The 22,826-nt window shown below is 52.6% G+C and overlaps 1 protein-coding gene across 1 annotated transcript; it reads right to left on the reverse strand.

Annotated features, from left to right (window-relative positions):
- Positions 1 to 1,208: 1,208 nt before the first annotated feature.
- On the reverse strand, positions 1,209 to 22,327 carry LOC119975835 (zinc-binding protein A33-like). The gene is made up of 6 exons (XM_038815715.1): positions 21,534 to 22,327; positions 21,348 to 21,443; positions 21,021 to 21,254; positions 18,887 to 18,909; positions 18,674 to 18,789; positions 1,209 to 1,936 (listed from the first exon to the last, which is right to left on the reverse strand). The coding sequence occupies exons 1-6, from the start codon at positions 21,939 to 21,941 to the stop codon at positions 1,380 to 1,382; spliced, it is 1,434 nt and encodes a 477-aa protein (XP_038671643.1). The 5' UTR covers positions 21,942 to 22,327; the 3' UTR covers positions 1,209 to 1,379.
- Positions 22,328 to 22,826: the final 499 nt, after the last annotated feature.

A 22,826-nucleotide genomic window follows, 5' to 3' on the forward strand; every position in this document is an offset into this window, starting at 1 on the left:
AAGTTAGTTTAAGACTGTGTTAGTAATAATGTTTGTTTCAATATAACATATCCATAATTGTGTGGAGTCACACTTCGAGCAAAGTATCCTTTCCTCGCATCTTACAAATTAAATTAAACATTGGGGTTTCTGTCCGTATCCCAGCAACTATTGAGGTCTCATCTGAGATTGTTAAACCTGTATCGCTGTTCCAATTTCAAAACCCATTTCCTATTCTGACAAAACTTTTCTGAGGATTTGTTAAACATTTCTACAGGTCTCCCAGTTAATTTCCAACAATTAGCTTTAGTTTGTCCAGATTTATTTCAATGTAAGTATATGACCATTTTCCCACATGTAACTAGCTGTGTAAATATCAGCCAAAAGCGCTACTTCTTGGGTCTTTAATACTTAATGCTCATCGAAATTGATTATAATGATTACTGGAGTGTTGTTTCAGAATTCTTCTGTAATATACGGAAATTAATGTTAAATGATTAGTTTAGTTAAGTTGTAATCAAACAATTAATTGATTAAAATGTGAGTATCGTGTGACTTATCTTAAAAGCTGTCAGTGTTATTTGCAGGGTGCTGTTATATCAATGCAAGGTTTGCAATTGTTCAAGTTTGAACGAGCAATATCCTGTCACTTTGCTGATTATCGCTACTCATGACTATCGTCCATTTTACTGCAAAACTCCGCACAGACAGTGATCCCAAACCCATGGCCACCACCATCTAGAAGGACAAGAGCAGCAGATACCTGGGATCACCCCCAACTGGAGGTTCCCCTCCAAGTCACTCCCCATCCTGACTGGGAAATATATCGGCCGTTCCTTCAGTGTCGCCGGGTCCAAATCCTGGAGCTCCCTCCCTAACAGCACGGTGGGTGTACCTACACCTCAGGGACTGCAGCGGCTTCAAGACGGGATTTTCACAGTAACTTCATTTACTTGTGACAATAAAGATTTTTTTTTTAAAGTCCAGGCTAATGTTTATTTTCTCTCCTTTGTTTCTGATCCAATTCTCCTTCAGTTGTGAAGAAAGGTCCGGCCTGAATTGTCAGATCAGCGAGTGTTTGAGCATTTTTTGTTTTTGGTATTCCTGCCAGTACCAGGTATCCAGCAGCAGGTGGCGATACTGCGCTGTAAAACTTGACTGATCTTTGTACAGCTCGACATCGCCATCGTGTGGCTAAAAGTGGCACTACAATGAACGGCAAGCAAAAGTTCAGGATATTTAATTTCGTTTTTATTTTAATCCTCTGACATTTCTATTTGTGTTGTTCTTATTTACAGTCTGATTGAGATTTTACAATTTGGAAATTAAATGACTCATTTAGTACAACCTGTTGTCAAGAGTGATTTCTGACGCCTGAACCTGTGATGTCATTGATGATGTCACCACTCCAAGGCTCCGCCCCTTTCCCGATCAGGATCAGAACCGGAGCAGATTCTCAGAAAGTGGTTTACATCCCGAGTCCAGAAGAAAGGATAAAGTTTCTCAGTGAATTTATTCCCAGTGAAGGTGTGGAGATGGGACTTGGTGTCCACGTTGTAAAATGAAACTGTCCCAGACTCATAACTGAGATAAACTCCCACCTTCCCGGGTTTCTGACCAACACGGAGACGGGGTTGAGGAGAGGAGTTTATATAAAACTGATCATTAACCCGCCCAATGGTCCAGAATCCAGTCCCTGGGCTCAGTCTGATCCAGTCCTTCCTCTCCACAGACTCTGCGGCTACTCCCAGACTCCATTCCCGATTCCCCGTCACCTCCACCTCCCAGTAATGTCTCCCCGATGTGAATCCCCCTGATCCCAGCACACATTCAGAGTGTGTAAACCTCTTCCTGATGCCACGGAGACTCCTCTGGGTCCCGGTCCATCTCAAACTCTTCAGATCCTCAGACACCTCGAGCTCGGGATTCGCTGTTTCCACATCCAGGGTCACAGAGACTGGGAGAAAAAACAGAAAATTAGAGACTGACTGGGGATCGGGGGGGAGATTCACTGGGGATCGGGGGGGGGGGAGAGACTCACTGGGGATTGGGGGAGAGACTCACTGGGGATCGGGGGGAGACTCACTGGGGATCGGGGGGGAGGCTCACTGGGGATCCGGGGGGGAATTCACTGGGGATCGGGGGGGAGAGACTCACTGGGGATCGGGGGAGAGACTCACTGGGGATCGGGGGAGAGACTCACTGGGGATCGGGGGAGAGACTCACTGGGGATCTGGGGGGAGAGACTCACTGGGGATCGGGGAGAGACTCTCTGGGGATCGGGGAGAGACTCACTGGGGATCGAGGGAGAGACTCACTGGGGATCGGGAGAGAGACTCACTGGGGATCGGGGGGAGAGACTCACTGGGGATCGGGGGGAGAGACTCACTGGGGATCGGGGGAGAGACTCACTGGGGATCGGGGAGAGACTCACTGGGGATCGGGGGGAGACTCACTGGGGATCGGGGGAAGACTCACTGGGGATCGGGGGGAGACTCACTGGCGATCCGGGGGAGAGACTCACTGGGGATCGGGGGGGAGACTCACTGGGGATCGGGGGGAGACTCACTGGGGATCGGGGAGAGACTCACTGGGGATCGGGGAGAGACTCACTGGGGATCGGGGAGAGACTCACTGGGGATCGGGGGAGAGACTCACTGGGGATCGGGGGGAGACTCACTGGGGATTGGAGAGAGACTCACTGGGGATCGGGGGAGAGACTCACTGGGGATCGGGGGGGGAGACTCATGGGGGATCGGGGAGAGACTCACTGGGGATCGGGGAGAGACTCACTGGGGATCGGGGAGACTCACTGGGGATCCGGGGGAGAGACTCACTGGGGGTCGGGGGGGGGGATAATCACTGGGGATCGGGGAGAGACTCACTGGGGATCGGGGGAGACTCACTGGGATTGGGGGAGAGACTCACTGGGGATCGGGGAGAGACTCACTGGGGATCGGGGGGGACTCACTGGGGATCGGGGGGGACTCACTGGGGATCGGGGGAGACACTCACTGGGGATCGGCGGGGACTCACTGGGGATCGGGGGAGAGACTCACTGGGGATCGGGGGGGAGCGACTCACTGGGGATCGGGGGAGAGACTCACTGGGGATCGGGAGAGAGACTCACTGGGGATCGGGGGAGAGACTCACTGGGGATCGGGGGAGAGACTCACTGGGGATCGGAAGAGAAACTCGCTGGGGATCAGGGGGAGACTCACTGGGGATCGGTGGAGAGACTGACTGGGGATCGGCGGGGACTCACTGGGGATCGGTGGAGAGACTGACTGGGGATCTGGGGAGAGACTCACTGAGGATCAGGGGGAGACTCACTGGGGATCGGGGGGAGTGACTCACTGGGGATCTGGGGAAGATTTCACCATTTTTGATTTGATTTCCTGTTCCTCAACATCAAAATAAGGCGACATGATGTGTGTGTGTCTGTGTGTTTGTGTGTGTGTAACTGTGTGTGTGTGTGTGTGTGTCTCTGTGTGTGTGTCTGTGTGAGAGAGATCATAAAAATAAACTAATCTCTTCTCAAATTTAGAAGAAGATCTCAACACCGAGATATTTCCGTTCTGCTCCATGGAAACAAATATGGCGGGTTCTCCGCTTCACGACACCGGAAGTGCGATCGGGCGGAGAATCGGGCGTAATGCACAAATCGAGGTTTGTGCCCGGCACTGATTCCGACGCCAGGCTCCAGTCCCTCCCTGGCGGTGAAATCAAAGTTTGTGCCCTGCAGCCGGCCCATGTAAAACCCTCATTTACATAGATTTAAATCTAATCAGCGGGTTGGACACAGTATGCTCCGCCCTTCCACGATGCTCCGCCCCCTCAGGTAGAGGTCACGCGGGTGTGAATTAGTGCAAATATTTCCAAACGGGGACTGGGCTCCATGGCTGCTGAGGGGCAGAGAGAGGGTAATAAACTCTCAAAAAGCCTCAATAACTGTCGGACTTGCTGGGGGGGGGGGGGGCTGCCTGGGCCGGGGGGAGTAACGGGGAGCGACTTGGTGACAGGTCTGTGCACTCGGGGTGTCCCCCTCGGGATCGGGGTGGCCTGGCTCAGACCCCCATTGCTGCAGTCTGGGTTTTAAACACACCCCTTTGCTGCTTCTCACAGGCCCCTGGCTGCTCACTCTGCTGACTGCTCACTGTGTCCTGGAAATGTTCACAGAGCCTCTGGTCATTTGGGAGCCCACCCAGGCCGCCTCTCTGGAAAGCCTTAGACCCCGGCTGAGCCATCACCGGGATGGGCGTGGCCAAGCTCAATCAGTCACACACCAGGTGCTGCCACTCCTCAGTTCCCTCATCAGAAGCTCAGCCCCACTGCAGGGGAAGCAGGGGAATAGCAGAGCTCACCCCAAACAAAGGACACATGCACCGTGGCCTTTGGCACCCTCCCTGGCACACTGCCCCTCTCAGGGCAGAGGCCTCACCAGTCACACTATCAGCCAGCCCACCCCTCAGGACCACCAGCTGTCTCCAAGCCCTGCCTGCCCACCGCGCCCCTGCTCCCATCCACCCTGCCCCCGGACAGGTTGTAACAACCTGTGTGTCACACCCAGGACCCACATCACACTGCAGCTAAGCTCCCAGCAGACACACACTTCCCTGCCTCACCCCCATCTGTAGGACCTGCCCACACACAAGCCTCTAAGCATGGAGGCGATTGGTGGCACACGGTGACCCTCTCCACCCCACAACCAGGTGCCACCCTGCTGGTGGGATAACACACGGCCCACCCAGTGAGGAGACCCACAGTAAACCCCACTGGAGGAAACAGGACACGGGCCAGAGAGCCTGTCACTGACACGGGTTTCGTCACTCACCGGTACCCCTGTCGACAGGGATGATCGGTGAGGATAGAACCTCCCCACATCACAGGCCCGGTCCCACTCACTGATGGGGACAGGGGTGCAGTGCGGACGGCAACATATCGCGGAGCATCGACATCCTCAAGAAGCCATTCCAATGGCTGGACCGCTCTCGAACATAGAACATTACAGCACAGTTCAGGCCCTTCAGCCCTCGATGTTGCGCCGACCTGTGAAACCCCTCTAAAGCCCATCTACACTCTTCCCTTATCGTCCATATGCCTATCCAATGACCATCTGTATGCGTTTAGTGTTGGCGAGTCCACTACTGTTGCAGGCAGTGCATTCGCACCCGTACTACTCTCTGAGTAAAACTACGCTCTGGTGGGAATCTCCAATATAGCCCCAGGAGGGTCTCTAACATTCTCCTGGCCTGCTGTGTCCTTCATAATATCAGCCAGCAGAGGGCGACATGCTGGAGGAGGAAGGACGCCCGGCCTCATCTGATGAGGAGGATGAGGAGGGTGTCCAGGAAGAACCGGGCGTGGAGCCTGGGCTGACAGGACAGGCCGCCCAACGTGTGCTCCAGGGCCGCTGGTCACGGGGCAACCTCATCACCTCCTGATTGGCCTGGTCACCGGCAGCTCCCCCGCCCTGTCCCACCTCCTATACCAACCCCCCCACTTCCATATGGTGCCCCCTTCCCCAGAGCCGCAGATACCTTCCCCGTCCCTCCTCCCTTCACTCCACCTTCCCTGTCCCTCCTCCCTTCACTCCACCTTCCCCGTCCCTCCTCCCTTCACTCCACCTTCCCCGTCCCTCCTCCCTTCACTCCACCTTCCCCGTCCCTCCTCCCTTCACTCCACCTTCCCTGTCCCTCCTCCCTTCACTCCACCTTCCCCGTCCCTCCTCCCTTCACTCCACCTTCCCCGTCCCTCCTCCCTTCACTCCACCTTCCCCGTCCCTCCTCCCTTCACTCCACCTTCCCTGTCCCTCCTCCCTTCACTCCACCTTCCCCGTCTCTCCTCCGTTCACTCCATCCCACTACCCCAGTTCCCCCTCCCTCCCTCCGAGGGCCCTACCAGTATCCCCACAGGGTGTTGGCGCTGGGTTGGCAGTATCAGCGGGTCTTGTCCACGGGACAGAGGATGATGACGACTCGCTGGGAGATGAGCTCTGGATCTCCTCATCGTTTGACACAGTCTGACTCCTGCCTTTAGGATCACATTCCACTGTCCGCCTGGGTCATCCCTGCATGTGTGCCGGCCAATCCATCTCACAGGCCCATATAGCTTGTGGGGAGGGGGTTTCGGGAGTTAGTGAGTGGTAACGGCTCACTCACTGGGTAAGCTGACATACACGGCGGCCTCACACTTCTGGCCCCGTTTCCTGCCACCTCTCACTGAGGGTGACCCCAGGTTCAAGTGTCCTGGGGCCCTGCCCCCGCCATACATTCCAGAAGCTCGATACCTGTCCGGGCTACAGCTGCTTCCTGGGATCGGGCAGCACTCCGACCGCCCGCTCCCTCGGGAGTCCCTGCCTCCACCTGATGTGCTGCAGCCTGTGTGAAGTGAGCACCAGAAGGTGACCCAGGAGCCTCTTCACTAAAATGCCCCCCGAGGTGATAGTCTCTGCGATGGTGGAGGGTGCAGGTGACAGCAGTGACGAGAAGTCGGTGTCTTCCCCGGACTGGTGCCCCGGGGAGTTCTGGGGATGTGGCTGGGGGTCAGCGACCCCGGACGGCCCGGCCTCGTCTGATGGTGATCCCGCAAGACAAAAGACAAGAGACACGGTGAGATCTTGGGAAGGAGAGGTCTGTGGGAGAGGGGGTCACTCAGTTGCTGTTGGGACATCAGCTTTGCATTGGGCTCTCACTTGGTTACCACATGCCGACCTCTGTTTCTGAGACGGCCCTTTCCTCTGCCTCGCCCGCGAGCTCCATCGCCTTCTGTTCCCCGGGGGTTTGCACTCTCAGGTCTGGGATGCCCCCGCCGGTTTTCTGCCGCTCCCGGCGATTGTGGGTCACCTTGTCCTCGGGAACACATAAAGGACATGGTGAGACGCATGGAGGTGAGTTCTACGGGAGGTCTGTAGCTGGTGGCATGTGTGTGCCAGGCACCAGGCCAAAGAGGACAATACAGGTGTTGGGGTTTGGTGCAGGGTGGGGTGTGAGGGAGATGCAGGCAGGTGGGTTGTGAGGAGTGAGGGACAGGAGTGATGCCAGGGGCACAGAGGTGGTGCCTCACCCGAGCTGCCCTCAGGAGATCGTTCATCGTTTTTCGGCACTGGGCCCCAGTGCTCCTGGTGAGGTTGGCAGCACTGACCATCTCTGCCACCTCCTCCCAGGCCCTGTTGATGATGGTGGGCTTGGGTCTCCGGCCCACACTGGGGAAGAGGGTGTCCTGCCTCTGCTCCACCACTTCCAGCATGCGATTGGCCACTGACTCAGAAAGTCTGGGGGCAGGTCTCCGTGGAGCCACCTTCTTGGCTGGAATGGGAGTGTTTGGGGAGCGGAGCGTTTATAAACAGCTCCAGCTTGTCAGGCTCTCCAGCGCTAATTCAGGCCCCAGCGAATCAGACACCAGCGGGAATGGGAATTGCTCTGATTCCCATGGGAAGAGCACTGGCTCATTTGCATGTCCTGACTCGCTTCCTGAATAGCGCCCCCAAGGGAACGGGAAGAGCCGCAATTCAGTCCCCACGGCAACACTCAGGGCGCGATCCAATGGCCACGCTGCGCCCGAAAAGCAGCTCGCCGCGGCTCAGCGTGGACGATAAAAGCCAGGAGACCCCGCTCTCGGGATCTACCCGGCTCACAACGTCCCGTGACATCTAACGTGATCTCTCGAGACGATGTGATGTGAATCCTGCCCATTGTGGGCGGGGTCACTTTGCAGAAATTGACATATTAAACCGAGACAGCTGGTCTCACTTTAATATGCAGATTCCTCAGTTTCCCGAGGTGTGGGATCAATCTCCCTTCCCCTCGGAGACCTCGGGCAGGCGCCGTTCGGTACTGATTCCCACAAACAGGTACCAGGCAGAACGGCATCGTGGGGGTCTCCCAGGAGATCAGAGGCCCCCAGGGGCAAGCCCACTGGGCAGGGTACCTGTCACGATATGCAGACATGTAGATAATGATATACAGACTGAAGGATCTCAATAAGAATATAATGCGTGAACACTACCCCATCCCAAAGCGGGAGGAACTCACCAGTCAGATGGCACACGCACGTTCTTTCACCAAGTTAGATGCGGCACATGGATTTTGGCAAATCCAGCTGGATGAGTCCAGCAGGAGGCTCTGCACCTTCAACACACCATTTGGCAGACACTGCTATAACCGCATGCCGTTTGGCATTGTCTCGACATCAGAGATCTTCCATCGCATCATGGAGCAGATGGTGGAGGGTATTGAAGGGGTTCCTGTGTACGTGGACGACATGACGCCTCGGTTGCAGCGCACCCTCCTTAAACTCAGACGGTACGACTTTGACTTAGTGTACATGCCTGGCAAGGAGCTCATCATCGCTGATACATTGTCCCCCTCCCTCACATTGCCTAGTGAACCGCTGGAAATCATCCGGCAGATTAAATCACAGGTCCAGCTTTGTGCTAGCACCCTCCCGGCGTCTGATGAGAAGGTGGTTCGTACCCGCGAGGAGACAGCCAAAGACCCCCTCTTGGAGCGTGTCATGCACCACCTCGCCAATGGCTGGCAGAAAGGGCAGTGTCCTCAGTTTTACAATGTAAAGGATGACCTGACGGTGAGAGATGGTATCCTCCTCAAGCTGGACCGGATTGTCATTCCACTCAGTCTCCAGAGCTTGGTGCTCTGCCAAATCCATGAGGGACACCTGGGTGTCGAGAAGTGTAGATGCAGAGCCGGACAGGCTGTCTACTGGCCCGGTATTAGCCAGGACATCTCGAACATGGTCCTCAACTGTGCGACCTGTCAACACTTCCAGCCAGCACAGAGCAAGGAGACGCTCCAGCAGCATGGAATCTAGACCTCCCTGTGGTCCAAGGTTGGCATCGACCTCTTTTGTGCGAATGGTCGTGACTACGTTTTGATTATTGACTATTTCTCGAACTACCCTGAAGTCGTGAAGCTCTCAGACCTCACATCCCAGACCGTCATCAAGGCCTGTAAGGAGACGTTTTCCCGGCATGGTATCCCACACTGTCATGAGTGACAATGGCCCGTGCTCCAGCAGCCACGAGTGGTCTATGTTGCCAAGTCATACCATTTCAAACATGTAACTTCCAGCCCACACTATCCGCAGTCCAATGGGAAGGTTGAAAATGGGGTGCACATTGCGAAACAGCTCATCTGCAAGGCCGCGGATTCTGCTTCTGACATCTACCTTGCGCTGCTTGCGTACAGGGCATGTCGCCGGCTCAACTCCCAATGAACAGGGACCTGCGGACGACACTTCCAGCCATACACTTGCCCAACCTGGCTCACCTCCCGGTGCTGCAGAAGGTGCAGCAGCTCCGAAACCAGCAAAAGCAGGGCTATGATGCTCATGCCACTGATTTGCCCATGTTATCCCCGGCAGACACTGTCAGGATCAAGATACCGGATGGTGGCTGGTCAGCTCCAGCTGTTGTTATTCGACAGGCAGCGCCCCGCTCGTATGTTGTACGTATGGCTGATGGTTCTGTTGTGAGATGAAACAGACGGGCACTGTGCAAAGTTGCCTGCCCGCAACCGCTTTCTTCTCCATTTCCGTCTGTTGTTTTGCCACCTCCTGATACCTCGAACTACGAGGCCAGCAGTCAGGCTTCTATCCCGCCTGTCAAGGCTCCGTCGTCCCCACCACCACCTCTCCGGTGGTCGACAAGGATCAGACGCAAGCCCCAGAGACGGGACTTATGAACATTTGTTTTGTTTGCTATTCTGTTTTCTCACATTAGACAGCTGTCTTCACATGTAAATACGTTCACATATGCCACCGCTTGTAAAGATGTTAATATATGCCACCACATGTAAGTACGTTCCCAAATGCCAACAAAACATAAAAAAGGGGAGATGTTGCGATATGCAGACATGCAGATAATGATATACAGACAGGCAGCTAATGAACACAGTGAACAGGACATGACCAATGAGCAGGCAGGACACTGAGGGGTGGTATCTCACTGTAAAAGGCACGAGGCACTCACATTCCACCTTTTTCAACTGATGAACATCTACAGAGTGAGTCAGGGTGTATGTACAGTATCACACCTCCAGCACGTGGCTCAGAGCTAGTCTGGTTCAGTCAGACAGAGTAACCACATTTAGGTTCGCAGAGAGTCGAACTCATCGAGAACTGTGCTAACTGTGCTACTGGTTCAATAAATCAGATTGAACTTAATTCAGGGTCTGGAGTATCTTTTAGTTAAAGCTGCAGAGTTTTAAAAAGCTGCAAAGCACCCAGAGTACATAACACATCAGTACCCTGACACTGCTGGTGCCACCCAGGCACCCTACCACTACCAGCCTGGCATTGCCAAGGTGCCCAGGTGGCACGGCCAACCTGATTCTCCACAGACAAACCTCTACCTTAATCCTCTCCCTGGATGTATAAAAGTTATTAATCTTGAGTGAGTGCAATGTTTCCTCAAGACAATTGAGAAAATGGGCTTTGCTGACACTTTCAGGAAATGGATTGCAATCCAGGGCTTGTTCCCCAGGTCCACAGTGAAGACCAGCTGACTCCATCCCCTCACCACTCCTCCTCCCTCAACAGGCAGACAAAGCCTCATTCCCAGGCTTCCTGTCCTAACCTTGGCCATGGACATGAGTCTGGTCCACAAGGTGGCGATGTATCAGGAGAATGAGGATTGTAGAGGAGGAAAGGTTCAGCTGGGAATGGCGGAGTTTCCACTTGCTGAAGTTTGTAAAGTATCGATGGGTTCTGGAGACAGAGCTTCATCTGAGAGTTCCTGTATTGGTGATGTTTAGGGAGCTGACAATTTCAGCTGACCAAGCTGAGAATGATTTTTAAAAAGTGGACTAGTTGCATGAATCAGACTTTAATTCCAATCAGGACCATTTTTATCCTCATTTCTTTAGAACAAAGCCCTTAAACATAGAGCGCGATTCCCCGCTGCCCACGTCGGGTCGGAGAATAGCGGGGGGGCGTCCCCGACATTTTTCACGCCCTCCCGCTATTCTCCCCCCCACAGCCGCCCCATGACACAAATCGCTGATCGCCGTTTTTTACTGCGAACAGCGATTCTCCCCAGGCCGATGGGCCGGGTTCCCAGGCCTTTATGGCCATTTTTACGGCATCAAACACACCTGCTTGCTGCCGTCGTAAAAACGGCTGCAACATGCCCGTTCTGGGCATCCAGGGCCCCGATTCACATGGCCGTGCCAAGGGGGGCATGGGCCCGCGATCGGTGCCCACCGATCGTGGGCACTGCGTCCGTAACGGACGCAATCTTTCTCCCTCCACCGCCCCGCAGGATCAGTCCACGGGGCGGCCGAGGGAGATGACGGCCCCGCGCATGTGCGGGTTGGAGCCGTCCAATCTGCGCATGCGCGCATAATGTCATCGTGCGCGTCAGCCGGGGTGACGCTTGGCGCGCGGTCTTAGCGATGGTCGCTAAGCCCGCGATGCCGTGCTTCACGGGGCCCCGCTGCTAGCCCCGCCCGGGGGGGGAGAATCGGGTCCTAGGAGGGGGCGCGGAGGCTGCCATGAAACACGCCCAGTTTCACAGCAGCCTTTACGACTCGCCGCATTTGCGGAGAATCGCGCCCATACTCTCCGCCGACGGATTCTCCGTTGTGCCAGCAGCGCTCCCACGCCCGCGGGTTTCCCGGCGGTGTGGGGTGGCCACAATGGGCAATCCCATTGGCAGGTGGCAGAGACGGAGAATCCCGCTGCCGGTGAGGGCCGCCGCCCAGGAAAAGGGGGCTGGCGGGCCGGAGAATCCCGCCCGGTGTCTGTGATATTTATATGGATAATGATTCAAATATAAGATATAAATCAGGACAGAGGGACTTCCAGTGGCGACCATGGAGGAGTAGGTCGCACATTTGACAGCTCCCGCCTGTGACGGACGTTTGGACCTTTTCTCCCGTTTTCTTCTGGATTTTATTGGATAAATCAGTGAAGAGTGAGACAATCAGGAGAAATCCCCCTCCGGTGTACGGTGAATTGGACCAGAAGTGGCCGTGTGAGAAGACAAAGTCCTATAAGGAAGACGCGAGCAGAGCCGGCAACGCGGGAAAACATGGCGGAGAAGCAGGGCCGCGGGGAGACGGCAGAGTGGTCAACGGGGCAGATGGTGGAGTTTTTTGAAGATTGCTTCACCAAGCTGAAGAAGGACACGCTGGACCCGATTAAAGCTCCGATTGATCAAGTCGTGCAGAATCAGGACCCACGGGAGAGCGATCCAGGAGGTGGAGAAAAAGGTGTCCGAGCACGAGGAATACATAACCGTGCTGGAGACCAAGGTGGGGATGATGAACGAGCGCCAGAGAAGAATGCAGGAGAAGCTGGAGGACCTGGAGAACAGGTCCAGGAGGCAGAATCTTAGAATTGTCGGTCTCCCTGAAGGCAGTGAGGGATTGGATGTGAGGGATTATGTGACGGACATGTTGGAGAAGTTGATTGGGGCTGAGGCGTTCCCTCGGATCCTGGAAGTGGACAGAGCGCACAGAGCCCTCGCGAAGAAGCCCCGAGCGAACGAGCCGCCGAGGGCGATGGTGGTACGCTTTCACCGATTCCTGGACAAGGAACACGTTCTGCGGTGGGCCAAGAAGGAACACAGCAGCAAGTGGGAGAATTGTGAGCTGCGTGTTTATCAGGACCTGGGCGCGGATTTGGCCAAGAGGCGAGCTGGATTTAATCGGGCAAAAACGGCCGTCTTTAAGAAGGGGGTGAAGTTTGGGATTCTGTACCCAGCCCGTCTGTGGGTCACACATGAGGATCGGGACTTCTACTTTGAAACACCAGACAAAGTATGGACTTTTATTAAAGAAAAGAGGCTGGAGGTGAATTAAAAAACACTGAAGCCTTGGAGATTACTGTGGTGGTGATTTGTTGTGCTGGGCTGTATCAGTATCTGTAGTGCTGTGTGTAATAAGGGGCTGTTTGGATGGCTAAAGGTAACTTTGTCTTGCAGGGAGCTGGTTAGAGGTGGGGGGGGGGTGTTCGTTGGGGTTGGTTCTGTTTTTTGGGTGTTTTTTTTTCTAAAGTGGCTGTTTCTTCACTGTTTTTTCTGATGTTTGTTTCCTGGGGAATGTGATGCTTTTAATATGTTTGTCCAAGTGGGGGGAGAGGGGAGAGAACAATGGGGAGACAGACTGCTTGGTGCCGGGGCGGGCGCTATCAAGTCAGCATGGGTCAGCTCACTCTCGGAAGCACAGTGGGGGGTGAGCAGGTGTTAAGCTGGAGCTGGACTTGGGGGGTTGGGTTGCTAGTGTTGTTGCGATGGGGGGAGGGAGGTGGGTGGAGCTGCTTTGCTGACTGGGAGAAACTGTTACTGAGGGACAAATGGGAGGTTGGGAAAGGCGAATGCCCGAGGCGGGGGGGGGGGGGGGGGGGGGGGGGGGCTCGAGGAAGCGGAGGGCGCGAGCTAGAGGCTAGCCTAAAAAGAGTGATGGCTAGTCGGCAGGGGGAGGGGGAGGGGCTTAAGCCCCCCCGACCAGGCTGACTACATGGAATGTCAGAGGGCTGAATGGGCCGGTCAAGAGGGCTCACGTGTTTGAGGAGGCTGAAGGCGGACATGGCAATGCTACAAGAGACACACCTGAAGGTTACAGACCAGATGATTTAGGTTGTGTGGAGACTTAGGCGGAGCGATGGCAGATGGAGTTTAATCCGGACAAATGTGAGGTAATGCATTTTGGAAGGTCGAATGCAGGTCGGCAATATCCAGTGAATGGTAGAACCCTCAAGGCTATTGAAAGTCAGAGAGATCTAGGTGTATAGGTCCACAGGTCACTGAAAGAGGCAACACAGGTGGAGAAGGTAGTCAAGAAGGCATACGGCATGTTTGCCTTCATTGGCCGTGGGCATTGAGTATAAAAATTGGCAAGTCATGTTGCAGCTGTTAGAACCTTACTTAGGCCACACTTGGAGTATAATGTCAATTCTGGTCGCCACAGTACCGGAAGTATGTGGAGGCTTTAGAGAGGGTGAAGAAGAGATTTACCAGGATGTTGCCTGGTATGGAGGGCATTAGCTATGAGGAGAGGTTGAATAAACTCGGTTTGTTCTCACTGGAACGACAGAGTTTGAGGGGCAACCTGATCTGAGGTCTACAAAATTATGAGGGGCATAGACAGAGTGGATAGTCAGAGGCTTTTTCCCAGGGTAGAGGGGTCAATTACTTGGGGGCATAGGTTTAATGTGCGAGGGGCAAAGTTTAGAGGAGATGTACGAGGCAAGTGTTTTACACAGAGGGTAGTGGGTGCCTGGAACTTGCTGCCGGAGGAGGTGGTGGAAACAGGGACGATAGTGACATTTTAGGGGCATCTTGACAAATACACGAATCGGATGGGAATAGAGAGATACGGAAGTGTGGAAGATTTTAGTTTAAACGGGCAGCATGGTCGGCACAGGCTTGGAGGGCCGAAGACCTGTTCCTGTGCTGTACTTTTCTTTGTTCTTTGTTCAGACAAGATTGAGAAAGGGGCGGGTTAGCCAAGTATAGGGGCTGCTTTAGCACAGGGCTAAAGAGTTGGCTTTTAAAGCAGACGAAAGCAGGCCAACAGCACGGTTCAATTCCCGTACCAGCCTCCCCGAACAGGAGCCGGAATGTGGCAACCAGGGGCTATTCACAGTAACTTCATTTGAAGCTTACTTGTGACAATAAGCGATTTTCATTCATTTAATTTCCACTCAGGGCTGGACTCAAAGACCAGGGGGGTAGCGATTTTGATCAACAAACGAGTGGCATTCGAGGCTGGGAGAATCGTGTCAGACAAGGGGGGGTAGGTACATAATGGTGAGTGGGAAGTTGGAGGGAGTGCGGGTGGTACTTGTGAACAGAAATGCTCTGAATTGGGACGATGTGGAATTGATGAGGTGGGTGTTTTGTAAGATCCCAGACTTAGAGTCACATAACCTGATCATGGGAGGAAACTTTAACACAGTCATTGATCCGGAATTGGAGCGGTCAAAATCCAGGACAGGGAGGAGGCCGGCAAAGGAATTGAAGGGGTTTATGGAGCAGATGGTGGGAGTAGACCCATGGAGGTTTGCACGGCCAAGGGTGAAGGAGTTTTCCTTTTTCTCACATGTCCACAAGGTATGCTCTCGCATCGATGGTTTGTTCTGGGCAGGGCGCTAATACCGGAGGTGGTGGATACTGAGTACTCGGCAATCGCAGTGTCGGATCAAGCCCCACATTGGGTGGATCTTTTTTTAAACAAATTTAGAGTACCTAATTCATTTTTTCCAATTAAAGGGCAATTTTGCGTGTTCCATCCACCTACCCTGTACATCTTTGGGTTGTGGGAGCGAAACCCACGCAAACACGGGGAGAATGTGCAAACTCCACACGGACAGTGACCCAGAACCGGGATCGAACCTGGGACCTCGGCGCCGTGAGACTGCAGTGCTACCACTGCACCACCGTGCTGCCCTCATGGGGTGGATCTACAGATTAGTGTGGAGAGAGGGCAACGCCCACTGTGGAGACTGGATGGGGTGTTGCTAGCGGATGAAGCGATCTGTGGGCGGGTTAACAAGTCCACCCAGAACTACCTGGACACAAATGATACAGGGGAGGTCTCTGCAGCCACGGTTTGGGAAGCTTTGAAGGCAGTGGTCAGAGGGGAATTAATCTCGATACGGGCCCATAGAGAAAAGGGGACCAGGCTGAGAAGGACAGGTTAGTGGAGGAGATACTCCAGGTGGACAGGAGATACTCGGAGGACCCGGACACGGGGCTACTGAGGGAGCGGCGGAGGTTACAGGCGGAGTTTGGGCTGTTGACCACAGGGAAAGCGGTGGAACAGTTGAGGAAGGCAAGGGGGACAATTTATGAGTACGAGGAAAAGGCAAGCAGAATGTTAGCGCACCAGCTCAGGAAAAGGGAGGTGGCCAGGGAGATAGGTAAAGTAAAGAGTAGAGGCAGGAATAGTGTCCTGGACCTAGCAGGGGTAAGCGAGGTGTTAAAGGACTTCTAGAGTAAATTATATGAGTCGGACCCCCTGGCTGGGGTGGAGGGGATGAGGCAGTTTTTGATCAGTTGAGGTTTCTGAGGAGAGATGAGGATCTGGTGGAGGGGCTCGGAGCCCCAATTGAGATTGAGGAATAATCAAGGGGCTGGAGGGCATGCAGTCGGGCAAGGCCCCGGGGCCTGATGGCTACTCGGTGAAATTCTATAAGAAGTTTTCAGACATATTGAGCCCACTACCGGAGAGGACATTTAATGAAGCAAGAGAGAAGGGAGTCCTCCCCCCAACAATGTCGCAGGCCTCGATTTCATTGATCCTGAAACGGGAGGAGGATCTGGAGCAATGCGGGTCATACAGGCCAATTTCTCCACTGAATGTGGATGCCAAACTGCTGGCGAAGATACTGGCCACAAGGATAGAGGACTGTGTCCCGGGGGTGATAAAGGAAGACCAGACGGGATGTGTAAAGGGCAGGCAACTCAAGGCCAATGCTCGAAGGCTTTTAAATGTTATTGTGATGCCCTCGGAAGGAGAGGAGGTGGAGGTGGTGGTAGCTATGGATGCGGAGAAGGGTTTTGGTCGGCTGGAGTGGATTACCTGTGGGAGGCGCTGGGAAGGTTTGGGTTTGGTGAGGGCTTTATTGACTGGGTGCAGTTGCTCTATCAGGCACCAGGAGCGAGTGTGCGTATAAACTGGCTGAGATTGGGGTATTTAAACTACACGGAGGGACGAGGCAAGGGTGCCCCCTTCTCCCATTACTGTTTGCTCTGGCCATAGAGCCATTGGCCATGGCGTTAAGAGCCTCTCGGAACTGGAAAGGGCTGGTTCGGCTTGGGGGGGGGGGGGGGGGGGGCACCGGGTCTCGCTTTACACAGATGACCTGCTGATGTATATTTCAGACCCGTTGGAGGGGATGGGGGAAGTAATGTGAATCCTGGGGGAATTTGGCAATTGTTTGGGGTATAAATTGAACATGGTGAAAAACGAGAATTTCGCGATCCAGGCAAGAGGACAGGAGAAGAGACTAGGAGAGCTGCTGCTTAGAATGGTCGGGAGGAGCTTTCGATATCTGGGAATCCTGGTGGCCCGGGAATGGGAGGCACTGCACAAGTTAAACCTATCCCGGTTGGTAGAACAAATGGAAGGGGACTGTAAGAGATGGGACATGCTCCCGCTATCACTGGCGGGGAGGGTACAGACTGTGAAAATGATGGTCCTCCCCAGATTTCTGTTTGTCTTTCAGTGCCTCCCCATCTTCATCCCAAAGGCCTTTTTCAAGCGGGTGAATAAGGTTATTTTGGGCTTTGTGTGGGCGGGTAAAACTCCGTGAGTGAAGAAAGTGTTGCTGGAGCGCGGTTGGAGGGAGGGTGGGTTGGCGCTGCCGAACTTCTGCAATTATTACTGGGCGGCTAATATAGCCATGATTAGGAAGTGGGTAGAGAGGGAGGGGTCGGCATGGGAGCGGATGGAGGCGGTGTCATGTAAAGATACCAGTTTAGGAGCACTGATAACGGCACCTCTGCCGTTCTGGCCGGCCTGATACTCCACAACTCCGGTGATGGTGGCGGCTCTGAGAATCTGGGGGCAATGGGGGAGATATAAGAGAGTGGAGGGAGCATCGATTTGGACCCCGATTTATAATAATCATCGGTTTGCTCCGGGTAGGCTGGATGGTGGGTTCCGGAGATGGCAAAGGGCAGGAATTAGAAGGATGGGGAATCTATTTATAGATGGGAGCTTTCCCAGCTTGAAAGCCTTGGAGGATAAATTTGAATTGCCAACAGGGAATGGGTTTAGGTATTTGCAGGTGTGAGACTTCCTGAGAAAACAGGTGCCGGCCTTTCCGCTGCTGCCGCCATGGGGGATACAGGATAGAGTAGTTTCCAGTACCTGGGTGGGAGAGGGGAAGGTATTGGATATTTACCAGGAGCTTTCGGAGGCGGAGGAAACTCCGGTGGAGGAGCTTGAGGGCAAGTGGGAGGACGAGCTAGGAGGAGAGATAGAGGCGAGTCTATGGGCGGATGCCCTAAGCAGGGTTAATACCTCCTCATCATGTGCCAGGCTCAGCCTGACACAGTTCAAGGTAGCCCACCGGGCACACATGACAGTGGCTAGGATGAGTACGTTTTTCGGGGTAGAGGATAGGTGTTCGAAGTGCGCGGGAAGCCCAGCAAATCATGTCCACATGTTTTGGGCATGCCCGAAGCTTAGAGGGTTTTGGCAGGGTTTCGCTAAGGCAATGTCCACGGTACTAAAAACATGGGTGGTGCCGAGTCCGGAGGTAGCGATCTTTGGAGTGTCGGAAGAGACAGTAGTTCAGGAGGCGAAAGAGGCCGACGTCTTGGCCTTTGCCTCCCTGGTAACCCGGAGATGGATTTTGTTAATGTGGAGGGACTCGAAGCCCCCGAGTGTAGAGACCTGGGTTAGTGACATGGCTGGGTTTCTCAGTCTCGAGAAAATAAAGCTCGCCTTTAGAGGGTCAATGGTCAGGTTCACCCGGAGGTGGCAGCCGTTCGTCGACTTTCTCGGGGAAAATTAAAATGTCAGCAGATGCAGAATTCCAAGCGGGAGGCGGGGGAGAGGGACGGATTGTTGTTTTATGGTTGGGGTGTGTGAAGATTGGGATGGGGAAGTAAATGTTTATTATACCATGTTGATGTTATTGTTGATGTTATTAGTATAAAAATTTTCAAATACCTGAAATGTTTTTTTAAAAATCAGGACAGAGGAACTTATCTGAGTTTTACCAGGGTTAATGACATCCAGTATTCCTCTCCAACATGGGAATGGGAAAGGGTTGTTGAATTTTCCGATGGACAGGACACCATCTGCTAGTGACAGCTTTTTACCCTCATCGCTAATCCTGTAAATATTAAAGAGTTGATTATAAATTGACCATAAACACTTTGCTGAGTAATTTTACCAACTTGCCCTGAGTTTCAGTAAAGTTCATGTCCTACCTCCTCTTCCCAGATGCTTCTTCCTGAAATAAACAAAACACAAATCTGAGTTGACAGAGACGGACTGTCTATATCCAGAAAGCAGAAATGACCCTCACATTGTTACAAGCTGCTGAGAATTGTCAATTCCCATTGCTGCAGACATGGAATAGAAGAGGATGTTACACAAAGGATATTGAAGCACAGGAGAAAGTATCAAAAAGATTGACAGCAACTGAGAGGCTTCAACTAACAGCAAAGATTGATCAACTTTACTGTAGAAAAGGGAAGACCTGATAGAGATCTTTCAAATGATGAAAGGGGTCGGATTTGATAGATTCAGTGAAGATGTTTACACTGTAGAGAATCCAGAAATAGGGATATAAACATAATATAGTTCCAAATAAATCCAATGGGGAGTTCAGGAGAAATTTCTTTCCCAAGAGAGTGATGAGAATGTGGAACTCACTATCGCACGGGGTGGAATTTACTCCAGTCTGTCACAGCATTGAGCATGGTGTCCGGACAAAGGGGGCAGGATTCTCCGATCCTGCGGCTATCTCTGCAGGATCCACCCGGTCTTACGACCAGAAAGTCAGCGCCACCCCCGCACTGATCCTCTGCCCGGTGGGGGGGCTCACAGCCGCGCAGGGTGAAGCCCCCAGCTTTACCTGCGGATCGGGCCAGGGAATGGCTGAGTCCGTGGCCGCGCATGTGCACGTAGCTCTCCCTGCCAGCAGAATGTCTTGCCCCCGACTGTGAAGGGGCAAGCTCCAAGGGTCTGGCACTGCAGACAAGAAGGAGGGTCAAGAACGGTCAACCTGGCTCCCGGGCCTACAATTCACACCAGAAGGAGCAGCCGGGTGGGGAATTGGAATTTATCAGCCAAATCCCAGAGGGATTGGGGCTGAGGTTTTTAAAATAACTTCAGGGTAACAACCGAATCCTGGGGGGGGGGGGATTTGGGTTCGAACTGAGGAAGGTTTGGGCTGAAATGTGGGGTTTTGTCTGTGGATTTTCAGGAGAGGCTTTTTAATAAGTTGTGGTGATTTGTGTGTTTATGTGGAAGCCGAGGTTAATTTGTGGAGGGATTTAAATCGGAAAAACCAATTAAATGTTGTGTAATGTTATTTACACTAGTTTAGAGCTCTTTGTATTCGGTGTTGGGAGTGTTTTTCTGAAAAACAAGTTTGTGGTTGAGTCTGTGTATTTAATATTTCTATAAAATAATCTTTATTGTCACAAGTAGGCCTACATTAACGCTGCAATGAAGTTGCTGTGAAAAGCCGCTCGGCGCCACATTCCATCGCCCCTTCAGGTAAACAGAGGGAGAATTCAGAATGTCCAATTCACCTAACAGCACGTCTTTCGGGACTTGTGGAAGGAAACCGGAGCACCCGGAGGAAACTGACGCAGACACGGTGAGAACGTGCTGACTCCGAACAGTGACCCAAGTCAGGAATCCAACCTGGGACCCTGGCACTGTGAAGCAATAGTGCTAACCACCGTGCAAACCACTGTGCCACCCTATGTTTTTTATAAAATCCTCGAGTCAAGAACCATCAGTCAGAGGAAACGGGAGTGTGAACCTCTTACAGTCCCTCAATCAGGGACACAGTGCAACTGAACAAGGGCATTCCCGCTACATCCTCAATCCCACCACTTCTCCCTCACCCCCTCCCAGAATCCATCCAGTAATCCCAACAGGGTTTGATTTTCAGGCTTCCTGTATTGTGAGACCCCTGCTCATTGCTGGGGGAATACCAGTGACAGCAGGATGAGAACATTAATTGCCCTGTTAAGGGGCTGAATTGGTTACAGGAAGGCTGTCCCACAAGACTTACCACCACGGACTTAATCTGTGTAGAGATGGAAAGACAACAGAAACTCTACACAGTGTCATTCCCCATGTCCCCTTCCACTCACCCCACACCCTGACTAAATGTACCCTGGGGGGGGGGGAGGGGCAGCATTTAATTCCTCCCACCCAGGGACAGCCAGGGATACATTTAAGGAAAAGCTGTATAAACACATGAGGGAGAAAGGAACAGAAGGATATATTGACAGGGAAATGAAGTAGGATGGGAGGAGGCTCGTGTGGATCATGTTGTGACTGTGAACTTTCACTGAACTAAACTGAAATATAATCCCTCACCTTCAGAAATCTCACTCCGTCTTTTTGTTCCAACTGGTTTTCCAACTTTAAGAGTTTCTCCTGAATAGAATTTAAATTCTCCTGAATTTCACAAAGATTTTCCTCCATTGGTTTTAGAATTGTTTCCTCTTCTTCCCTGAGATCTCGGATGAAACGCTGCTCTTTCTCAGTGAGAATCTGGTGCATTTTAGTGAACTCGGATGTGATGTGGCTCTGCAGACTGACCGACTGTTTCTATCAGAAGAAACATTAAAAATAATATGTTTCTGTCATAAAAACAACAAAATAATTAATTAAATTTGGAAGCTCAGCACAGGGAGACTTTACCCTAATTTGGGAAATCTTCTGTTTCTGCTGCTGCTCCATTTCTAGAACCGTCGATTTCTTCTGTGTGAGAGAATCTAAGGAAGATTTCGCCTCATCCTGGGATTGGGAGAGAAAATCAGAAAATAAAAGTGTTAGACCATGAAAATCTGATCAGATAATCAGGGGATCAAATCTGTTCCCTTTTACCTTGTAGATTTCAACAGCTTCTTTAATTGGGATGAAGCGGTGTTCTCTGTGTTCCTGTGAAACTACACAATTCACACAGATCAATTTCTTGTCAGTTTCACAAAACAGCTTCAGTTCTTCCTGATGTTCCTCACAGTGAAGTTTACTTTCCTTCTCTTTCTGATTCAGCTTTAATTTTCGAGCTTTCTCAGCCAGATTCACTAAGGCCCAACTTCCTGTGAGGTTTCTTTCTGGAAACTCCTGTCGACATTCCGGGCAGGAGTTTCTCTCCTTTTCCCAAAACTGGGAGATACAGGAGCGGCAGAAGTTGTGTCCACACTCCAGTGAAACCGGATCAGTGAAGAAATCAAGACAAATGGGACAAATTGCCTCCTCGGTCCAACTTTCCTCCTGTTGTCTGGAAGCCATGTTCACACTCAGCACTTCCTGACTCAAACCACTTTCAGTTCCAATGTTCCTGCTCTGCTGCTGAACACATTCAGTTCAGTAACTCCCTCATGACATTCACTGCAATCCTCAAGGAATTATTGTTGTTTGCTGCTCCAGGTCCCATTGCTTTGGGAGTTGGAGATAAAACCCGGAGCGGAATTCAGAATAAACCGGGTTAGAGGGAATAATTGAACCCAGGCGATGAGAGTGAAGGTCTGTTGGTGGTGGGGGTGGGTGGAGAGAGGATGGGAGGAGGTGGGGATTTTGTCCTGTGAGTGAATGGCAGCCTGCTGCTCTCCTTCATATACTTCTGTCTCAAAGCTGCCCCAGGCATGGATGGTCAAACTGTGTTTTACTTTGTGGGAAACTCAAACTGAAACATAGTGGGCGGGATTCTCTACTTCGCCAGTAGCGCACTCACGGCCACAGATTTCCCGAGGGCCTGGGGTGGCCACAATGGGAAACCCCATTGGTCGGCTGCCGAAACGGGTCTGGCGGGACGGAGAAACCCGCCCGTTGTCCAGCTCCTCCTGACCTGTCCCTTCAAATCCACCATGGTCCTCTCAAACGTCACTTTGGGAGCCACTCCACATAACTGAAGACCCTTATCCCTGATTCCATTCTAGGAAACCTCCCCTTGCACCATCCCTTCAGCCTTGACATCCTTCCCAAAGTGAGGTGTCCAGAATTGGCTGGAACTGCGGTGGACGAGCAGTGGAAATCCTGTCGGGGCCGTTTACACCATTTCTCCAGGGTCGCTGCAGGTTCCCACTAAATGCAGTGGACAGTCCAGAGAATCTCCCCATGGAAATTCAACCCCAAGGTTTTTTTTAAATGATTCTATTTTTTTAAATTCAATTTTAC

The sequence above is a fragment of the Scyliorhinus canicula genome, chromosome 13, assembly GCF_902713615.1.
Source record: "Scyliorhinus canicula chromosome 13, sScyCan1.1, whole genome shotgun sequence".
NCBI classification, from domain to species: Eukaryota; Metazoa; Chordata; class Chondrichthyes; order Carcharhiniformes; family Scyliorhinidae; genus Scyliorhinus; species Scyliorhinus canicula.

Excerpts from the sequence above, each read along its gene's own strand:
- LOC119975835 (XM_038815715.1), bottom strand. The coding sequence starts at position 21,941 with ATGGCTTCCAGACAACAGGAGGAAAGTTGGACCGAGGAGGCAATTTGT. Across the intron at positions 21,444-21,533 it reads AAGCTGTTGAAATCTACAAG|GATGAGGCGAAATCTTCCTT; the intron begins GTAAAAGGGAAC and ends TCCCAATCCCAG. Across the intron at positions 21,255-21,347 it reads AGAAGATTTCCCAAATTAGG|AAACAGTCGGTCAGTCTGCA; the intron begins GTAAAGTCTCCC and ends TTCTTCTGATAG.